This window comes from Vidua macroura, chromosome 2, assembly GCF_024509145.1.
Source record: "Vidua macroura isolate BioBank_ID:100142 chromosome 2, ASM2450914v1, whole genome shotgun sequence".
Classification (NCBI taxonomy): Eukaryota; Metazoa; Chordata; class Aves; order Passeriformes; family Viduidae; genus Vidua; species Vidua macroura.
In genome coordinates, this window is record NC_071572.1 from 99,368,992 (window position 1) to 99,385,940 (window position 16,949).

Here is a 16,949-nt window from a genome sequence, read left to right on the forward strand (position 1 = left end):
GTTGTTCGTGTGCCTCCTGAGCTTCAGGGCTCACCCTGTTCAGAGCTTGGCGCCCACAGTGTCCCTTGCTGAGCTCTCGGTGGAGACAGCCTGGAGAGGAAACCTGGTCAGTGGTGGCTAATGTGAAGCCTTTAATTCAGTGCTGGAAGAATATTTCACAAGGGGATTGTAGCAGAAATTGCCACTCAGTGTCACTTGTTGCAGCACTAATTAACGCCTGTTCCCAGTGCTGTTCAGGGCAGTCCAAACACGCAGGGCTGCAGTATCTTGATGATCTGTTAGGCAAAGTGTGAGCAGAAATGGTGACGTGCTTTACTGATAAGTTGAGAGTAAAATCTGCTGATCTAAGGCTGGCTTGGTGCCTCCTGTGCAGAGGCAGGGAGGTTAAGGGAGCAGGGGTGGCTTCTGCCTCTCTGAGCCCAGGAGTTGGCATGGCAAGCAAAGGCTCATAGCCCTTTAAAAGGTGTCTGTTTCATCTGTATTCCTCAGAAATTAGGTTTCTCATGCACTTTTGGCTGCCTGTAATATAGAGCTGTGAATAGCTACTGCAGGTGAGCCTTAAATCAAGATCTGATGCAACTGTAGCGCTACTAACTCTGAGAGCAGCTCCCCAAGCAAACGTAGCATACCAAATTATTTTTAATAATGTAGGACTTTGGCTAGGCTATGCCCTGAGGAAGAAGTGATGGGAGGTAAAGTTTTCCCCCCAAGCTGGAGAGCTTGGCTGAAAGACATGCTGGCACACATCCGAGCTGGGACTCGGCCAAGATCCAGATGAAGATGCATTTTAAATCCCACCTTGAAGTGCCTATAGTGAGGCATCCTTCTTCCCCTGCTCTCAACAGCTGGCAGCAGAGGGGACAGCACTTGCCATTCCCTTTGGGAATGTGTGGCACTTGCCAAACAATAGTTACCAAGACAAAAAAATGAAGCACTAAAAATTCCTTTAATTACATTTTGCTGTATTTGGATGCTTGATAATAGCTGGTAGTACTTGTTTCAGAATACTTTATGATTTTTCCCCATCACATTAGCCTTTGAAAAAATACTTTGAGCTAATGTTCTTCCTCATCAGGATTTAAATTTTGCTCAGAGTATACTGCAGGTGGGTGGTTTTTTTAATCCCCTCAAGTATTATTGTGGAAAAGTATTTGGATCTTTGTGTAATAATACATAGTCAGGCAGGAAGCAGCTTAACTAAAGATTTGCTGGACAGGACTTTGCTGAAAGACGTGGTGCGTGAGCATGTTGATTTTTTTTTATTATCTTGTAACAACAATCCGCTGTTGGGCTCCCTTATTTGCATTCCTAGCAGGACGGCAAGGTGAATAATTTAATTCCAGCAGCCTACGCCACGTGATGGTGCGAGGACCCGCCAGCGATGCCTCCCCCTGCACCGACAGACTTTGGAGAGGAATGGAAACTTACAGAAGTGATGCGAAATTGTCGCATGTCCTCCCTTAACCCTGGGGAAATCTCTCGGCGGAGTGATCACTTCATCCTTGGCTTTTCCACGCGTTCCTCTGACGTGGAGTTTTGGGGGTGTGTGTGTGTGTGTGTGAGTGAGCCTGTGAGCAAGACGAGTGAGGGAGTGGGAAGCGGGGAGGGCAGTGGGGGAAAAGCGCACACCCAGGCACAGAGCTCGTCGGAGCAGGAGCAGCGAGGAGCCGGGAGCCCAGCCGCAGGCAGCGGGGAGTGGAAATTTACAGCTGCTTGTGAGCGCCTGTGCATGTCCAAGTGATCCTTTCTGCTCACGCTTTTCCAGAGGCTGACGGCCGCTCGGCAGGAGAAGAGCGGGAGGCCGAATCGCGGGATCCCTGGGCTCTGCCACTTGTCGGGGGAATAAAGAGAATTAAATGGAAGATCACTGAAGGCGGCTGCTGGCGGCGCGGGCTGCAGGGCGGCGGCAGAGCTGTCTTCAGCACCTGGCCATGGGGCTGCGCTGGGCTGCATAGGAGCCCCCACCTTTCCACTCACGGTAAGTGTCAGCCGAGGTGATGTCCTCCGAGCGACGGAAAGTTGAGTGATTGAATGAAACTTTCTTTTTTTTTCCAGTTAGCATCGGCCTTTCGGTAATAAACCGCTTGCCCGCTTGCTGTCGATAGTTAGGCTGGTAGCTTTTTATAGCTTTGTAAACTGTGTTACCAGGAGTGGCTCTTTAATGCAGGCAACCCTAAACAATGCTCCTCCTGTTACATAAGGCGCTGGCTCTGCGACCAAGCACTCCGTGTCCATGGAATATCTCTGGAAATGGCTTTATTTACAGTGTGGTTTCCAAAAATAAAATATCTGCAATATATCATTTCTCCTGCTCCTCTCCGCGGGCTGCCTGCAGCTGCGGACTGGCTCTTGAGATGCAGAGGAATGAGAGCGTGGCCACTTGCATAAGCCACGGGGAAGGAGATGAAGGGAAGATGAGCGTGCGTGTGAACTGCCACAAGGAACAGCGTATGGAAATGACCCGGCTCCTCCTTTGCAGCCCATAGGTCTTGTCCACTTGAAATGCTGATTCTGTGCCACGGGCGATTCATGAAGTCTTCATCAGGCAGAACTTTAATGGAGCTTAAGGGAAGTTGGGGTCTTTCTTAAAAACAAAGGCTCTTTCTTGGGCTAATATGAGTAAAGTGAAATTACTGCTATAGAAAATTATTTTTATCCATTACGAAGCTATTGAAATAACACAGTGGACTTGCCACGAATTTGATCAAGTGAATGCTGTGTAGAGAGGTAAGTTTAGTAATATTGGACCAAATACAAAGATAGTATCCACGTTCCTCACGAATGAATTTAGAGGAAGTCCTATTCCCTCTTGGCTGCTGCCTGTGTTATTTAAATTATGTTGCCAGTTTCCATTATTTCTACAGTTACTATTCCTACTAGAAATGGATATTTAACTTGGTTTTCCTTTTACTTAAGTAAATGAAAAGCTGTAAAGGGCTCTTCTGTTAGAATTGTGTGTACTTCAGAGACATTAGTTAAGAGAGCTCTTTCTGCATGACTGAGTTTGTGGGAGTTTTGCTATGGACTACAGTTAGGCATGGAATTGAATTCTTAATCTTTTAGGTTTTAAAGATCTCTGTGGTAGCCAATGCAAATTGAGATTCCATTTATTCTTGACTTCTCAATTCTGCTAATTTGGTGGCTGTAAAACCTCTGGTTTCGTATATTTCTAGTTTATTTGAATGTGAAGTAATAACCTACCGCTTCTAGCTAGTTCATTAGCATGACTGGGAGAGCCTATGTGATCCTGTGATACAGATAAATGATGCTGGTGTGAGTGTGGTGCCACAGGATGCCACTTCTGCATGGGTGAGAATCTGAATGTTACCTGGCATTGCAGTGTGCAAATGCTGTTTTGTAATATAATAATAATAATAATAATAATAATAATAATAATAATAATAATAATAGTTTATGTGAAAACACAGGACTTCTAATAGAAGGACAGAAGGTAGCAAAATGTCTTTAACTTCAGTTCTGTTCTCTGTACCCTACTCATGATAGATTTAGATTAGGTATTCAAAAGGAATTTTTTATGGTGAGGGTGGTGAGACTGGCACAGGATGCCCAGAGAAGTTGTGAATGCCTCATCCCTGGAAATGTTCAAGGTCAGGTTGGATGGGGCTCTGTGCAACCTGGTCTAGTGGAAGGTGTCTTTGCCCATGGCAGGGGGCTTGGAACCCTGATGATCTTTATGGTTCCTTCCAACCCAAACTATTCTATGATTAGTATTTTGTTTGTATTGCCACACATTTATACCCCCTTTATGATCATCACTGCCTCATTCTGGGTATGGTTGGTGAATATCTGAGCTGTAGCATCTGCTCCAGCAGCCCTGTCTCTACCCTCCTTCCATTCCCTTCTTTCCCTCTTGTGCTGGTAGAGCCCTGGACTGTACCTGGGCAGAAGCAGACTGGAGACCTGTGTGACCTTTTTTCCCCCAGCAGGCTATTTCTTGTTAACCTGGGTCACTTCCCTGACCTGGCTCTCCATGTGGCCCTGCAAAGCTGGATGGCTCCCACAGAGGGGGTATAGGGATGTGAATACATGTGGAGCAGGGTGTCACCATCATAGAACAAAGCATCTATCAAAATAGATTGCCTCAGTGACCAGATTGCTTTTTGGTGTTTCATTTTATCCCCCGTGTTTGCTGAAAGACTATACATGCAGGGTTTTTTTTTTTTCTTGTTTTTTACTAAAGTGGCATGCAAGCACTCAGTTAAAAAGAGTTAATAATTTTTTTTAAGCGCTTCCATAGAGCTGCACCACAGCACTTGAGTGGAGCATCACCATGAGTGCCTTCAGTTTCATAACAGTATTGAACAATTGTGGGATATTATTATTCTCATCCTGTAGAGGTGATCAGATTAAGGGCAGAGCTGCCTACTTCTTTCCCATGTCTGATCTACAGGATGCTTGCCATCTGCTAAACAAGTGACATTTGTGGTGATGGTAGGCATTACTGTGCTTTTTTTTGTGTTCAGGTGAAGTTTCAGCTAATATCCATCTTCATTTCAGGTAATGCAACAAGTAGGCAACATCAAAGCTTATGATGACTAAATTCTTGAGTTTTTGGAAAAATCAAGTTGCCCAGCAGAGATGGCATTCATTCACCCTAACCATAAATCTGTCCCATCTTCTGTTAATCTTTTGTCTCATTAGCAGTGCACCTTCCAAACTCTGCAACTCATTGAGAATTTGCAGAGTAGTTGCTTGTTCCACAGCCTTGATTCCTCTGCATATCAAGTAAAACATGGCTTGTGTGAGGGGACTGCACTGGGGAGGGCGAAAGGACAAACTTGGCTTCTCAGGGTGCTCACCACACGTGGGGGCTTCCATCTCCTGGTTTGAGTACATTGCTCTGTCATTGCAACAGCTTTCCCAAATATGGCAGGAGGGAGAAATGAGGACCTCTTCCATTATGTGGAGACTGAATTAGACAAAATGATGAAGAAAGTGTGCTAACTTGGAATCAGGACCTATGTGGGTCATAGGCACACTGCAGTGAATGGGAAATGAAGGTCTTTTTATTCCATTCCAGAAACTCTCACAGGATATGAGTTATTGAAGTGTTTTGATTCTGTTCAATAACTAGATGAAGGTTGGGAGCTAAGGCAAGACAAATGTCTGATACTCCTTGGGAAGGAAATTTTTCTTCTCATTTAGTTTTGAAGACCAAATGTTTTGTCCAGAGGAGCATTTGCAAAGAGTGCATGGATGGGCTCACGTGCTCTCTTCCATTCTTGCTTTTGTGGGCAAGAAGAAGCCTTTGTTATTGAGCTGCTTCACTGAGTCACTTCATAGTGGGATGGGCTGCTGAGCAGAGTGGTGTTGCTGTGTGCATTTTTCTTTCATTGTGCTTACAAGTTCAGTTGCACTATAATATTTTGAGGAAGTATGACTTAAAAGCAGAGAAATTGTGGAGAGTGCCTACAATCAGAACTAGATATCTTTCTGTACTTTATAGCTGTGCTGAATTTTTAAAGTACATTCTCTTTATGAGCAGATAAACTGGCAGAAGAGATATTTTGAAGCCTGATAAAGTGTCGGCTTTGTTGTCACATGATCTAGGTTGCATTCCTGACACAGCCACTGTTTTTTTTATGTGGCCTTGGGTAAGTCTTGTCATCTCTGTGTTTCAGCTTCTCCCTTTGCAGAGGAGACAGAATAAAAGTAGGTAGATAGGTTTTATGCAATTGTGTTTTCCATCTTGGTTAAATGTGTGTAGAGCTGGAGACAGTGAGAGACTCTATGCCCTGAATATGAGGGGATGTTAACTTTGACAGGCTACTGAATACCCTAAAAGTCATGTAAACCACATGTCTAAAAGTCATGTACACCACATCCAGCTCTGGATTCAATTCACTGCTTTAGTCCGTGTGGTTTTTTTCCTTTTTTTTTCCTAACTTGAACAGAAACAGGCTGACATTTAGAAAGTGGTTCATTATTGTTTCCTTTTGGTGTTTCTATGGATTATCTAATATAAAATCAGTGCCATTTTTTTCTTCCAAATAAAGATGGAATGATATTCCATGAAAGTATTTTTGTAAAAGTAGTGTTTCTGAAGTGTGCTGGACACTCCAACTCTGGTGTCTGAAATGTCATGTTCATGCTGATAGAAACAGCAGGCTTAGGAAACTTCATTTCCTCCTGCAGCACTGCTGAGGCATTTTCCTCATGACTGGGAGAGAACAATCTCTGAGACTGGGAGAGGTGGTCTAGTAAGATAGAGCTGTTTCTTTCCTTGGTCTCATAAGCTCCTCTCAAGAGCACCAGTGAAATAACATCACCAAAACTAAATGTTTCACAAGTTGGCTGGTTCTCCGTTATGAATTCAGGAGTGTCCACAATCCATTTTTGATGTTATGAAAACATATGCTGAATAACCATTAGATGGAAAAATTTTTCCTAGAAAGTAGGAAAGAAAGGGGTTCATTCAGTCCTGTCCCTTGCTGCCAGACAGCAGTGTCAAAAATTTATGAACAGATGCTCTGTAGTGTGCCTGGTAGATTAGGTCATTTCAAAACCTCAAAGCTCCAATGGGTGGAAACCTTTACATTTCCAGCTGAAGTTTATACATCAGCAGTTTTTAGCCACTTGGTTCTGCATAAATAAAGTGCTATTGTTATTTAAGCTGAAATAGCTGTTATTTCAGCTTTCCTGTATTTTTATTTTAACTTATGAAGGTGGGCACTATTAGCCTCCAAGACATGCTGGTCTTCCCATTTTTCTGGCCATCCAGTGTGCTTCTCTCCATCCACTCTAACCTCTGTTCATTCTAGTTGACTCTGGGTGTTCAGGGCTGTGTACAGGGTTCTGTATGGAGGCCTGTGTACACTGTGTACAAAGGCATAAATACCTTTGGATTTCTACTGACCGTTATTTTTGTGACTCATCACAGATTTCCATCTGTCTTTCTCACATCTGTAAAATACTTGTGTGTTTGTATATGTCACCAGCTGCTTGCTTTCATCATTTCTCATGGTAAGTCCTCAGCTTATCCAGATATCCATAGAATGGTTTGGGTTGGAAGGAACCTTTAAAGGTCATCTAGTCCAATTCCCTCTATCATGAATGTCTTCAACTAGATTGGGTTGCTCAGAGTCCTGTCCAATCTGATCTTGAATGTTTCCAGGGATCTGGAACATCTACAAACTGTGTCTCGTCTACCATTCAGCATTATCCAATATTTTTTACTCTTAACTTTTATCCCATTTTTATTACCTTTGCTCTTGACTCCATCCAGTTTCCCAGGTAATGACATTCCAGTCCTGTTATGTGTTGATATCTTTCTATTGTCAGTCACCACAATTTTTGGATAGGCTCTTAACTCCTATGCCTCTCTGAATATGATCCCATCCACAGACTGCTCTTGCCTTCTCAGTCAGGTGATATGATAATTTTATTCTTCAACTAAGTTTTTGGTACTATATTCAAATCAGTGCATTTCCATGTTAGATACATGGATTCTACTCTCTTTTCTCTGTTCAAAATATATTTATTAAGGATTGTAGTATGAACTACCTTTGGTGAGCCCGTGTTGCATTTTTTTTTTTTCAGTTGTCATTCATCTTAGTTTTTCAGTTATTTTTAGACTGGTTTCTTGAGAGAATGAAGCTTATGTGGTCACACTGTCCATTTCTCATCCTAATTGTCTTCTCATGGTAACTTTTGAACTGTGAAATTTCAAACAATCTTGACAGAGGACTAGATGCCTGGAAAAAAGTTCCAAAAAACTGAAATATATTTCCAAATACTGAAAATAAGTGATGTAAATAATAGGGCTTCTAGACCAAAGTAGTGCCTATACTGAACAGAAAACTTTTCAAGAAAAAGCTTAGAGAGCAGAGAGCTGATACAAAGAGGAGGCCAGGACAGAAATGCCCAGCTGTGATAAAAGCTTCTTTAATAAGAGCTTGTGCTTTCTTTGATTCTGGAAACTCCAATCATGGGAGCAAAGCTGGAGGAGAGGAGTCCTTGTTTTGCCAGCCATAAGACTAAGGAATACAACTCCCAAATCTCAGCAGAGTAACTTTACCCCCATGTGCTTCTGCCTGTAGTTGTGAACAGCACGTGTCCCCCTAGAAGATTCCTGCATGGGGAACCAAAAGGTTCTGCAGCTGCCAGTATGTATTTTCTGAAGTGATGGATCATCTTTTGGCAGGTTAAAAACCATATCCTGAGAAGGGATAAGTTAAAAAATGTTATTTAATGCATATCTGTGGCTCTTCCCCCTTTTCTTTCTGCCCCCCTCCACTTGCATATAGCAGAGGCTTTGCTTTGTATCCAAGACTTTGTATCTAAGACTTTGTATCTAATGAAGTAATGCAGAGACTTGGCTCTGTTCAATAGAGCAATGAATTAAACAGTTTCTTGAGTCCCTTCCTGCCCTATTATTGGTGGTTTTGCTGTTGTGATTAAAATGCTGTTAGGGTATGTAGTGGGAAAAAATGGTATTTTATCACTGAGCAATGCTCTGGTGACTTGATGGTGATACTGGAACTATGCAGTGGAAAAGTGCTGGTTCTATGGTAAAATTAGTGATTATTTTAAATACAGACACATTACTCTAGGCAGCCATGTAAGTTACTTTTTGAGAAAAAATAATCATTTATTGTCAGCATTTCAGTTAGAAATGTGAAGTTCATTTTTTAAAAATCTCAAAACCTCCAGCTCATGAGTACTTAATTTAAAAAATCAATTTATCTCCCCCTTTGCTTTTCTTTGTGTGAAGACTTCTGAGAAGAAAAGATGAAGGGTTGACTTTAGCAATCTGAATATACCTACCCCACCCTGGATGAAAATAATTCTTTTCTGAAATGCAACTTGCCTGTTAAGCTCCTGATTTCAGACTCTCTCTCTCTTGCATCATCACATCCTCATGCCATGTTCAGGATAACAAAAACATGCAGAATCAGGTCCTTCTCAAAGGGTGTTGTGAATTATTAATCTTCTATTTGCACCACATTTGGGATTACAGAGTGCTTGGCGCTTGCTAGCAGCATCTAAACAACTTTATTGTGTAATACTGGCTTCACAGTCTTTTCCAGTGCTGTGTGTAGCTGAGTGTGCCCCAAAGGATGACTTGCTAGTACACCCAGGCTTCAACCATGCACCTTGTCAGGCTGAGGTGGGACTCTGCTCTGGTGACTGGTGCTGCCAAAACTTGCACCTCTGAGCTGCATGGGAGCAGGACTCTGCAGCTGAGAGCTCAGCTGAGGAGTGAAGGTCATGTAGCCAAAACTGGAGAAATAAAAATGAGTTTGAACAGGACTGTGAGGAGATTGAAAATGGGAACTTGAAAGTGGTGAGGTTTCAGACACCGATTGTGAAAATATCCCTGTAAAACTGACCTAGCAACAAATGAGAAGCTATATACAAACTCACCTATTTTGGGCACTGTAAAAGAACGTTTAGTTTAAATAAAACATTAAAAAATATTTCCTGTGTGTCATAGAAACTCTTCCTGTAAAGATATTCTGCAAAAGTGTTTTGAAGTATTTTTTAAATAAGATATTAGGACAAAGTCTGTATAGATTTTGCTTTTAAAGTTTGAATTTTGTACTTGGCTGTTTTATATGGTTACTATTTATAGTTGCGATAGAATGTATGCCTAATCTGGGTATTAATTCCATAGGTTATTTGGGGATTAGTAACATATGGATGTATGGCTTAAATGGGATCATATTTCCTGATGGACTCTGTAGTGTGCCCATAGTAACAACAAAGCACGAGAGGAATTGGTTCTTTGGGACCACTGGGTTTTCTTTACGCTGTGTGTATTGTGCTTCTTTAGTTCTCTCATTTGAAACCTCTCATATAAAGCTTTTTTAAATTGCAAATGTTGAAGAATAATGGGATTGAAGTGGTATGTGTGTGTATTTATGTTTTCACAACTGATTGTACAAATGTGTGTGTGGAGGAATTGTGATGTTTTTCTTTTGCTGCGGAAGGAGATGAAAGTTTGAGATTATTTTTTGCTTTTTGGTTTGTTTTTTTTTTCCCTTTTACCTTTTTTTTTTATTGTACAGACGGGAATGCAGTCCAGAACAGTGCTGAACTTCTAAACAGAACATATTCCCATCTGTAGTCAGCCATTGACTTCAATAGATCTTTGTATTGGACCCTCAGCAAAACCCATAAGAATTCACAGCCTAAGCAGAAACTGAGCTGCTTGGTTTCTTTCATATATAAATACAGTGATGTAGTATTTGCCTTTCTAACCATACAGAAGAAGAATGTTTTAAATTTAACAAACAGAATTTTCATTAAAATGCTCAGTCTGTGATTTAAATGTCATGAATAAGTTTGTGATTATATTTGGGCCTGATCCTCTGTTCTTTATTTATGTCAGGCAATGTTCTACACAAGTGAGATCTGACCCACAGATTCTTGAAGTCTGTCAAACTTAGGGCATATAACTTAAACTGTTTCCTCTCAAGGTACCCCAGGCTGACAAAACAAAACAATTGAAGGAGAGATGGCAAAGAAGCTGGGACTCCAATTTGCAATGCTTTCTTTAAACAAAGGGTGCTTTTGGTGTGCTGGCACATACAATTGGTTTTCTGCACCGTGATGGAGCTGGTGAAGTCTGACAGGACCCATATGTGAAATCTAGTGGAGCTTGCCAGATGTGCATTGTCCGAAATACATTGGACATAGGCATGGACTTGCTGGTGTGCTGACCTGTAGGTCAGAGCTTCCTACAGGGAGCATCCAGCTCCTGTGCAGGTGCTGAGTAGTTGCTTTTCGTGTTCTAATGTTGCCTTGATAATCCTCAATAAACTTGCAAGACCTACATATGAGAATTTTCACTGCTCCACTGTGTGGCTGAAGCAAAGTGTAGTGCCTGAGGTGCAACCTTTTCTTGTTCATAGTGTCTTTGTGCGTTTTTGTTGCATTTCTGTATAAACCTTAAAAGCTGTTTTTGCTTGTTTGATTTAAGGCAGTCCTCTTCTATCCTGAAGGAAGAAATCCAGGTGAAGGAAGACCATGCCTTTGTTCAGTAAATCACACAAAAATCCTGCTGAGATTGTGAAAGTTCTGAAAGAAAACATGGCCATATTGGAAAAACAAGAAAAAAAGACAGACAAGGTATGAGGTAACGTTGTAGAACACCAATAAGGTTTTTATGCTGGGAGAACAGCAGAATAAAGGGAATAACATTGTGTTTGGTCACTGCCCTGATTCTGCAAATGCTTGCTTGCCTGTGGATGTAGCTGTGTGTTCGAATGGTTCTGCTGAAATCAGGGGGCTTTTGCATAAATAAAATACATAAAATCTGGGGGCCAGACAGAAAATGCTGACATCCAGGAGCCTCAGCCAAAACAAAGAGTAATCTCCCACTACTTCAAACACTAATGAATCTAGCAAAACAGCTTGGAAAGCTGTGTGAAAACTATTGTACTGTTAATGGTGTTTGCAGGATAACAAATGAGGTTGCTAATTAATGTGTAGGTACCTACAGAGAAAAACTCTACTTCTGATGCACACTGTTTCCAGAAGCCAGGAAAGCTGTATGTGTCCAGATGTGTATAAAAGAGATCTCACTCTGTTCATCCTTTCTAATATTCTGGGTGCCAGTGCTTCCTAAAAGAGCTGTGCTACTCATTTTCTATTTATAGTGCTAGGCTTTTGCTAATATTACTGCTCTCTTCTAATTCCATGACACAGACTCGAGTTACTTTTGCTGCTTTTCCAGTCACCACTTGGTGGGTACTTCCCAACACACACAATGCTCCCAGTTAGGAATTCGAGCTTCCATAATTTTTTTTTTCCATCTGAGACTCTGGCCCTCTACACTCTTGCTGTAGTAGAAGTATATGGTTTTAGTTAACAACAGACTAACTTTAAGTTAAAAGTGATTGTCAGTGGAAGCAGAAATAGCTGATAAGGGATACTAATACATTTTCTGTGGAGCCGATGTTTGCACGCATTCATGTTGTGCAGGAAGTTGTATGAAAACAATCCCAACCCAAAAAGTAGGCATGGAGCCCTTTGTGCCTGTAGCGAAATCCTCTTGAAACTTTTGGTTCAAAGCAAGTAGTTCAGAGTGTGTTAATTACATAAGGTAAGACACATGGATTTCTGGGAGGTCTCTAGTATTTGATGTTTCATTCTGAAATACCTTCAGTAACCTGAGAAGGGAGAGAATTTGAGTCTGAACTAAAACATAAAATAAGTAACTAAATAAATCAACAGAATCTGTTCTGCCCTGCTGAATTCATCCTTTGGAGCCTGATTAAAGAAGACTTTCAAAGCAGAAGCTCCATACTTGGGTTTCTTTTTGATCTGCTTTGCAGAGTGACTCCTCAGGGTTGTGGTTTTGAGAATTTTTGGCTTTGAGCTGGTTTGTATATTTGGGTGTCAGTGACAAGGAGAAATTCAGACTTCTTAGAAAATTGAGTGCTCAATGTAAATTTTTCATAAAAGTCAGAACAGCTGGTGTGTGTTTTCCTCACAGAGCAAAAGATACGGAATGTTTCCCTGGCGTATTAGAATGGAAACAGCTCGTGAACTTAATGGTGCCTATTTTACAGGAAGAGGCTGATTTTCACTTAGTTTTTGTGTACTTCTTTGCTATGGGGTAGAGGCTGTTCCTGGGGTGAACGTGGGTGATCGGGGGAGAGGAGAGAGGGGGACAAGGCAGTCCCTTCAACAGCAAGGCAGAAGGTGAGGAAAGCCTTTTTTTTGCATTGGTTTAAGCTTATGTGGCCTGTTGACTCAGGGCTTTGTACTGTAATGTCAAGGAAGCACATAGTGTCCTTTTCCTTGCAGAAGGAAAGGTTAGAGATTCCTTGGCAATTCTGCCTTTCATTTAAGGTGTTCCACTGAACTGTCCTGAAATAAATACCTGCTAAAGAAAATAGCTAAATTTATTCTCCTGAGTTTATGGAAGTAAATCATTAGGACTATCTTTACTACTGAGATGATGATAAACTTTAAAAACTGGCAGGAAAAACAGCTCTTGCAAAACCACCATGCCCAATCACACCTGCTGCTATCCATTCAGGTTTGCGAACTTAGTAATACCATTTCTAAATTTTGTTTGCAGTTTGAGTTGGAGAAGAAAAGACAATGGAAAGATTTTCATTTGCCCAAAGATTTTCAAAATATACTCAGTAATGCTAATGAGTAATGTCTTTTCATGAGAAAGACTGGAGAAATGCAACTGAAAACAAAAGCAAAGAGAAACAAAGCACATTGCTGTACTCTGTGCTCTTGAAAACCTTGCAAGGCTTTTAACTTTACCTCCAATTTGATTTCTGGAGAGAGAAGAAATTTGCCAAACTTTCATTAAAGGGCCTAGAGGTTTAGTTACTGCAAGAACCAGAAACCCTGGATGTCTCAGAGCTGGGTTTGGACCCTGTAGCCCTGTGACCTGAGAAGTTTGCAACTCAGGGCTGTCCAATTTTTCAGATTTCTAGCTCTTAGTCTGCTGTAAGAACTAAAAGGGTACTGTTATGCCTCACCATAAAGCCAAGGTTCCCAGCATTTCCAGGGTAGACCTCCAGAGCATCCCTGATTTTGCGTGCAAAGTAGTTTCCAACTAGGACTTGCTTCAGATGCTTAAACAAGAAGATTTATCCTGTGACAATTAAGCTGTTATTGTAGTACAGCCAATGTGGTATGTGGGTTGAGGCAGCTAAAAGCTGCTAATACAGGCAGAATTGGCAGAGAAGTGGGGCAAAGCCTGAATTAACTGCAGGGCTGGCAGAGAACCTCCTTTCCTTTTCCAGCTGAGAAATCATGAGTATGAGGTGAAGATGAGCAGCCAGGAGGGCACAAGGTCAGGCAGAGAGGGTCTTGATGCTTCTAATACAACTTTGTGCAACTTGCAGCAGGAGTCATTTGTGTCTTAGAGGGGATGTTTTTAAATAATGCAGAAAGGATCATTCCTGCCAAGCTATGCAGTGCACAGGTAGAGCAGCAGGGCAGTTAGGACTTTGCAGCAGAGCAGTTAAGACTTTTCAGGTAATGGGAAGAGGGTGGAGGATATGACTTGATAGACAGGATGCAGAGAAGCCAGTTGTAAGTGTAAAGGAAATGATACATATTTTCTGAGGCATTTAATCATGCACACATGATATACAGAGGTTTGCACTCTTTCTACATGATGCTTTTTGTTACTCACAGAGTAGTACCCATTCAAGCTTTAACTAAACTCCATGGACTGCACTAGCATCTGTCTCCTTAGATAAGGATTGAGTTTGACCCACTTTCCCCACGTGTCTAATTTTTTTTTAAACTATTAATGTGTGTTGTGTTGCCATAGTGCTTTCTGATGCTTTTTAAACACTCCCAGCTGAAAAACAGGCTAAATTTTGATGTTTGGTTCTTACTTTTATATGTGGGATTTCTTGTTATTTGCTTGCATGGATATATGTGTGCTTAAAGGTTTGCTATTTTTTCAGCTACATTTTGATGCTTGATAGACCACACGTTGAGAAGTGCCAGCACATCTGGCTCCTTTTCCTCTGAAGTGCTCTTTCTAATACCTTGCTTCTACAATTTTTTTAAAAAAATATATATTTTAAAGAAGGGATTGCAGCCCTGGCAAATTTAATGCAATAATTGGGAGATTATGTAGGGTAAGACAGGGCTCAAAAAGTGGACTAAAATGTTCTTTATCAACAATCCTCCTCTCTTCCAACATCTCAAATAAAATAAGGTGTTCTTGGAACATATACAATTGCTGATATCCTGTTTGGGCTTTGATGTGGTGAAGAACAATTAATTAAGTTTTATTTCAGTATTGTATAACTATTATTACAATTTAATCTCAGTCATGTAGAACCAATCAGTCCTTGAATTTAATGAGAAATGCCTGCTCTGGAACTACCTAGAAAAGCAGGAAAGCATTTAAATACATAGGAAAGAAAGCCTTCAGCACTTAGGCTCTCTTCCTTCTTTCTGGCACAAACTCCTTTAGCATTTGGAGGATGCATGTAAATAGGGGTGAAGAGAAGAGGAGCCACGATACCAAGAGATGATATCTGTTGAACCTGAGGAAGAATGGACAGCGTGTGCCACTCTGGTCACACTGCTCCATTTATTACTGGTGTGTCGCCCTGTCTTTGTTGATGGCTATTGTAAAGGAGCGTTGATAGAAAGGGTGCCTGACCAACCTCACAAAAAAAGGGGTGTGACATCCTGACTTCTCAAAGCCTTCTGTTCAGCTGCTGAGCCCAGTCAGCACAAAGAAGTGCGGGTGGCATCCAGTTTGTCACTGAAGGACGTCCTTGAACACATCACCCTCCCGCTGCTAATCAAACACCTTCGGGTGCGGCAGCCTGACTCAGTGCCATCTGTGGTGCCTACAGGTTTGGTAACATTTTCTGAACCTGCCCTGCAGCAAAAGTCTTCCAAGTGTCACAGGCTTTTAATTTAGTGCAGCAAACCGATCTGAGGTTGGTTGAAACTTGGTCTAATCTTTGCATGTGGTCTAGATGGGCTGAAAGATTTGCAATTTCTGGTATAGCTGATCCAAGACAAAGGTTTATTGTGGAAAATGAACCCAAATGTGTTAGAGTAGGTTCAGAGCACTGTGCTGAGTGCTTTCCTGTCAGGCAAAACTTCAGGCTGTGGTGCCTTTAGTCAGTGCTCAGAAGCATAGTGAAGCAAGACGTAAAAATAACCTGCAGTGTCGCGCTTTTGCCCCTTTCACTTAAATCTCTCTAACAAGACTGCTCGTTCAGGTAGGTCACTGCAGTCTGTCCTCTCTTTCATCTCCACATTGCTGTAACAAATTTGGTGCTGTTCAGAAGGGTCAGGAGAGCAACATTTGATTAAGGCTACAATTAAAAGACTTCAAGATATCTGGAACAAATACTTCTATCAATAAATCCTGCTTTTTTACATAGCAACAAGGAAGCCATTCCTGGTTGCTGTTCACCTTGCTGGCTGCTGTGTTGGTAAAGCTCTGGGGCCTGGTGTGTGAGATGAGGTGAAAGGTGCATGTGGAGGGCTCTGTGTGCATTTGCATGGAAGAACAGTTGTGTGACTGCCGGGAACGTGAATACCCATGGATGTGATTCTGCAGCTGCCAGAGCCAGTTGCAAAATTGCTTTCCATTTCATTGCTGCACACTGAAACCAAGGGAATGAGATAAGAAGGGTTTGGCACCCCTTCCCCCTAGCTCTGTGTGTCCTGGGGTTTTGTGGAGCGTTTCATGTTTCAGCTTCCCTGTTCTGCTAAGGCCTGTTACTGCTCTAGAGGTGGGAGAAACTCCAGATGTTATCAGGTTCTGGTGCCAAGAGTTTAAACCTGTCTATTCTGGTTGCTTTTATTTTTTAAGGACTTTCAGAACCTTTAGTTCTGTCTTAAGTGCAGGCTTAACAGTGAGAAAGGAATTTATGTCCAGGTGGGGCAAACCTGTCTTCTCCATTTGATCATACATCCTTCTAAGAGGCGTTTCCCTGCTGCGCTTGCTTGCCCAAATTGTCTTTGCCAGCTCCCTTGAGTACTAGACCATAATGTTTTGCTAAATAACAGACGTCAGGCCTCCTGATCCAAAATATCCACAATTTGGCCCTGTAGATCCAGTCAGCATGAAATTGCATCAAGAATAAGTCATTTGGGGTGATCCTGAAGTTACGTGATTGTTTGATTCAGATTCTGCTAATGGCTTTTCTTGGGAATCCTTACAGTTGCATGTAAAGAGAGCTGCATTGGCACTGCTTTTTAGGAGAAAAATTGGTTTGAATCACACAGTGAGAATATTTTTAAACCAGATAAGACCAAATCAAGGAGCTTTATGCTTTTAGTTGCAATACACAGCACGGAGTACTGGCAGATCACTGAATCACACATTGGAGTATTTAACATCACACTGGCAGACATCTCTGTGTGTTACTGTCTGCTGCTGTGCAAGAGAGAAACAGTTTATAGACAGATTTTGGACCTGGAAATGTGCTAGGTACACAAACACAACCAGTATGTGCCTATTT

General features: G+C 41.7%; 1 protein-coding gene across 4 annotated transcripts in view; it reads left to right on the forward strand.

The window, feature by feature from the left end:
• The window catches only part of CAB39L (calcium binding protein 39 like), a 61,251-nt gene that overhangs the window by 15,889 nt on the left and 28,413 nt on the right, over positions 1-16,949 (forward strand). For 3 of the 4 annotated variants that reach the window (XM_053970925.1, XM_053970923.1, XM_053970927.1), the window contains exons 3-4: positions 1,766-1,978; positions 10,946-11,094. In XM_053970925.1, the coding sequence (XP_053826900.1) occupies positions 10,993-11,094 (102 nt within the window). In that variant the 5' untranslated portion in view covers positions 1,766-1,978; positions 10,946-10,992. Of the gene's footprint in view, positions 1-1,765; positions 1,979-2,708; positions 2,728-10,945; positions 11,095-16,949 lie in introns of those variants that run through there. The other variant, XM_053970926.1, reaches the window with a different exon arrangement.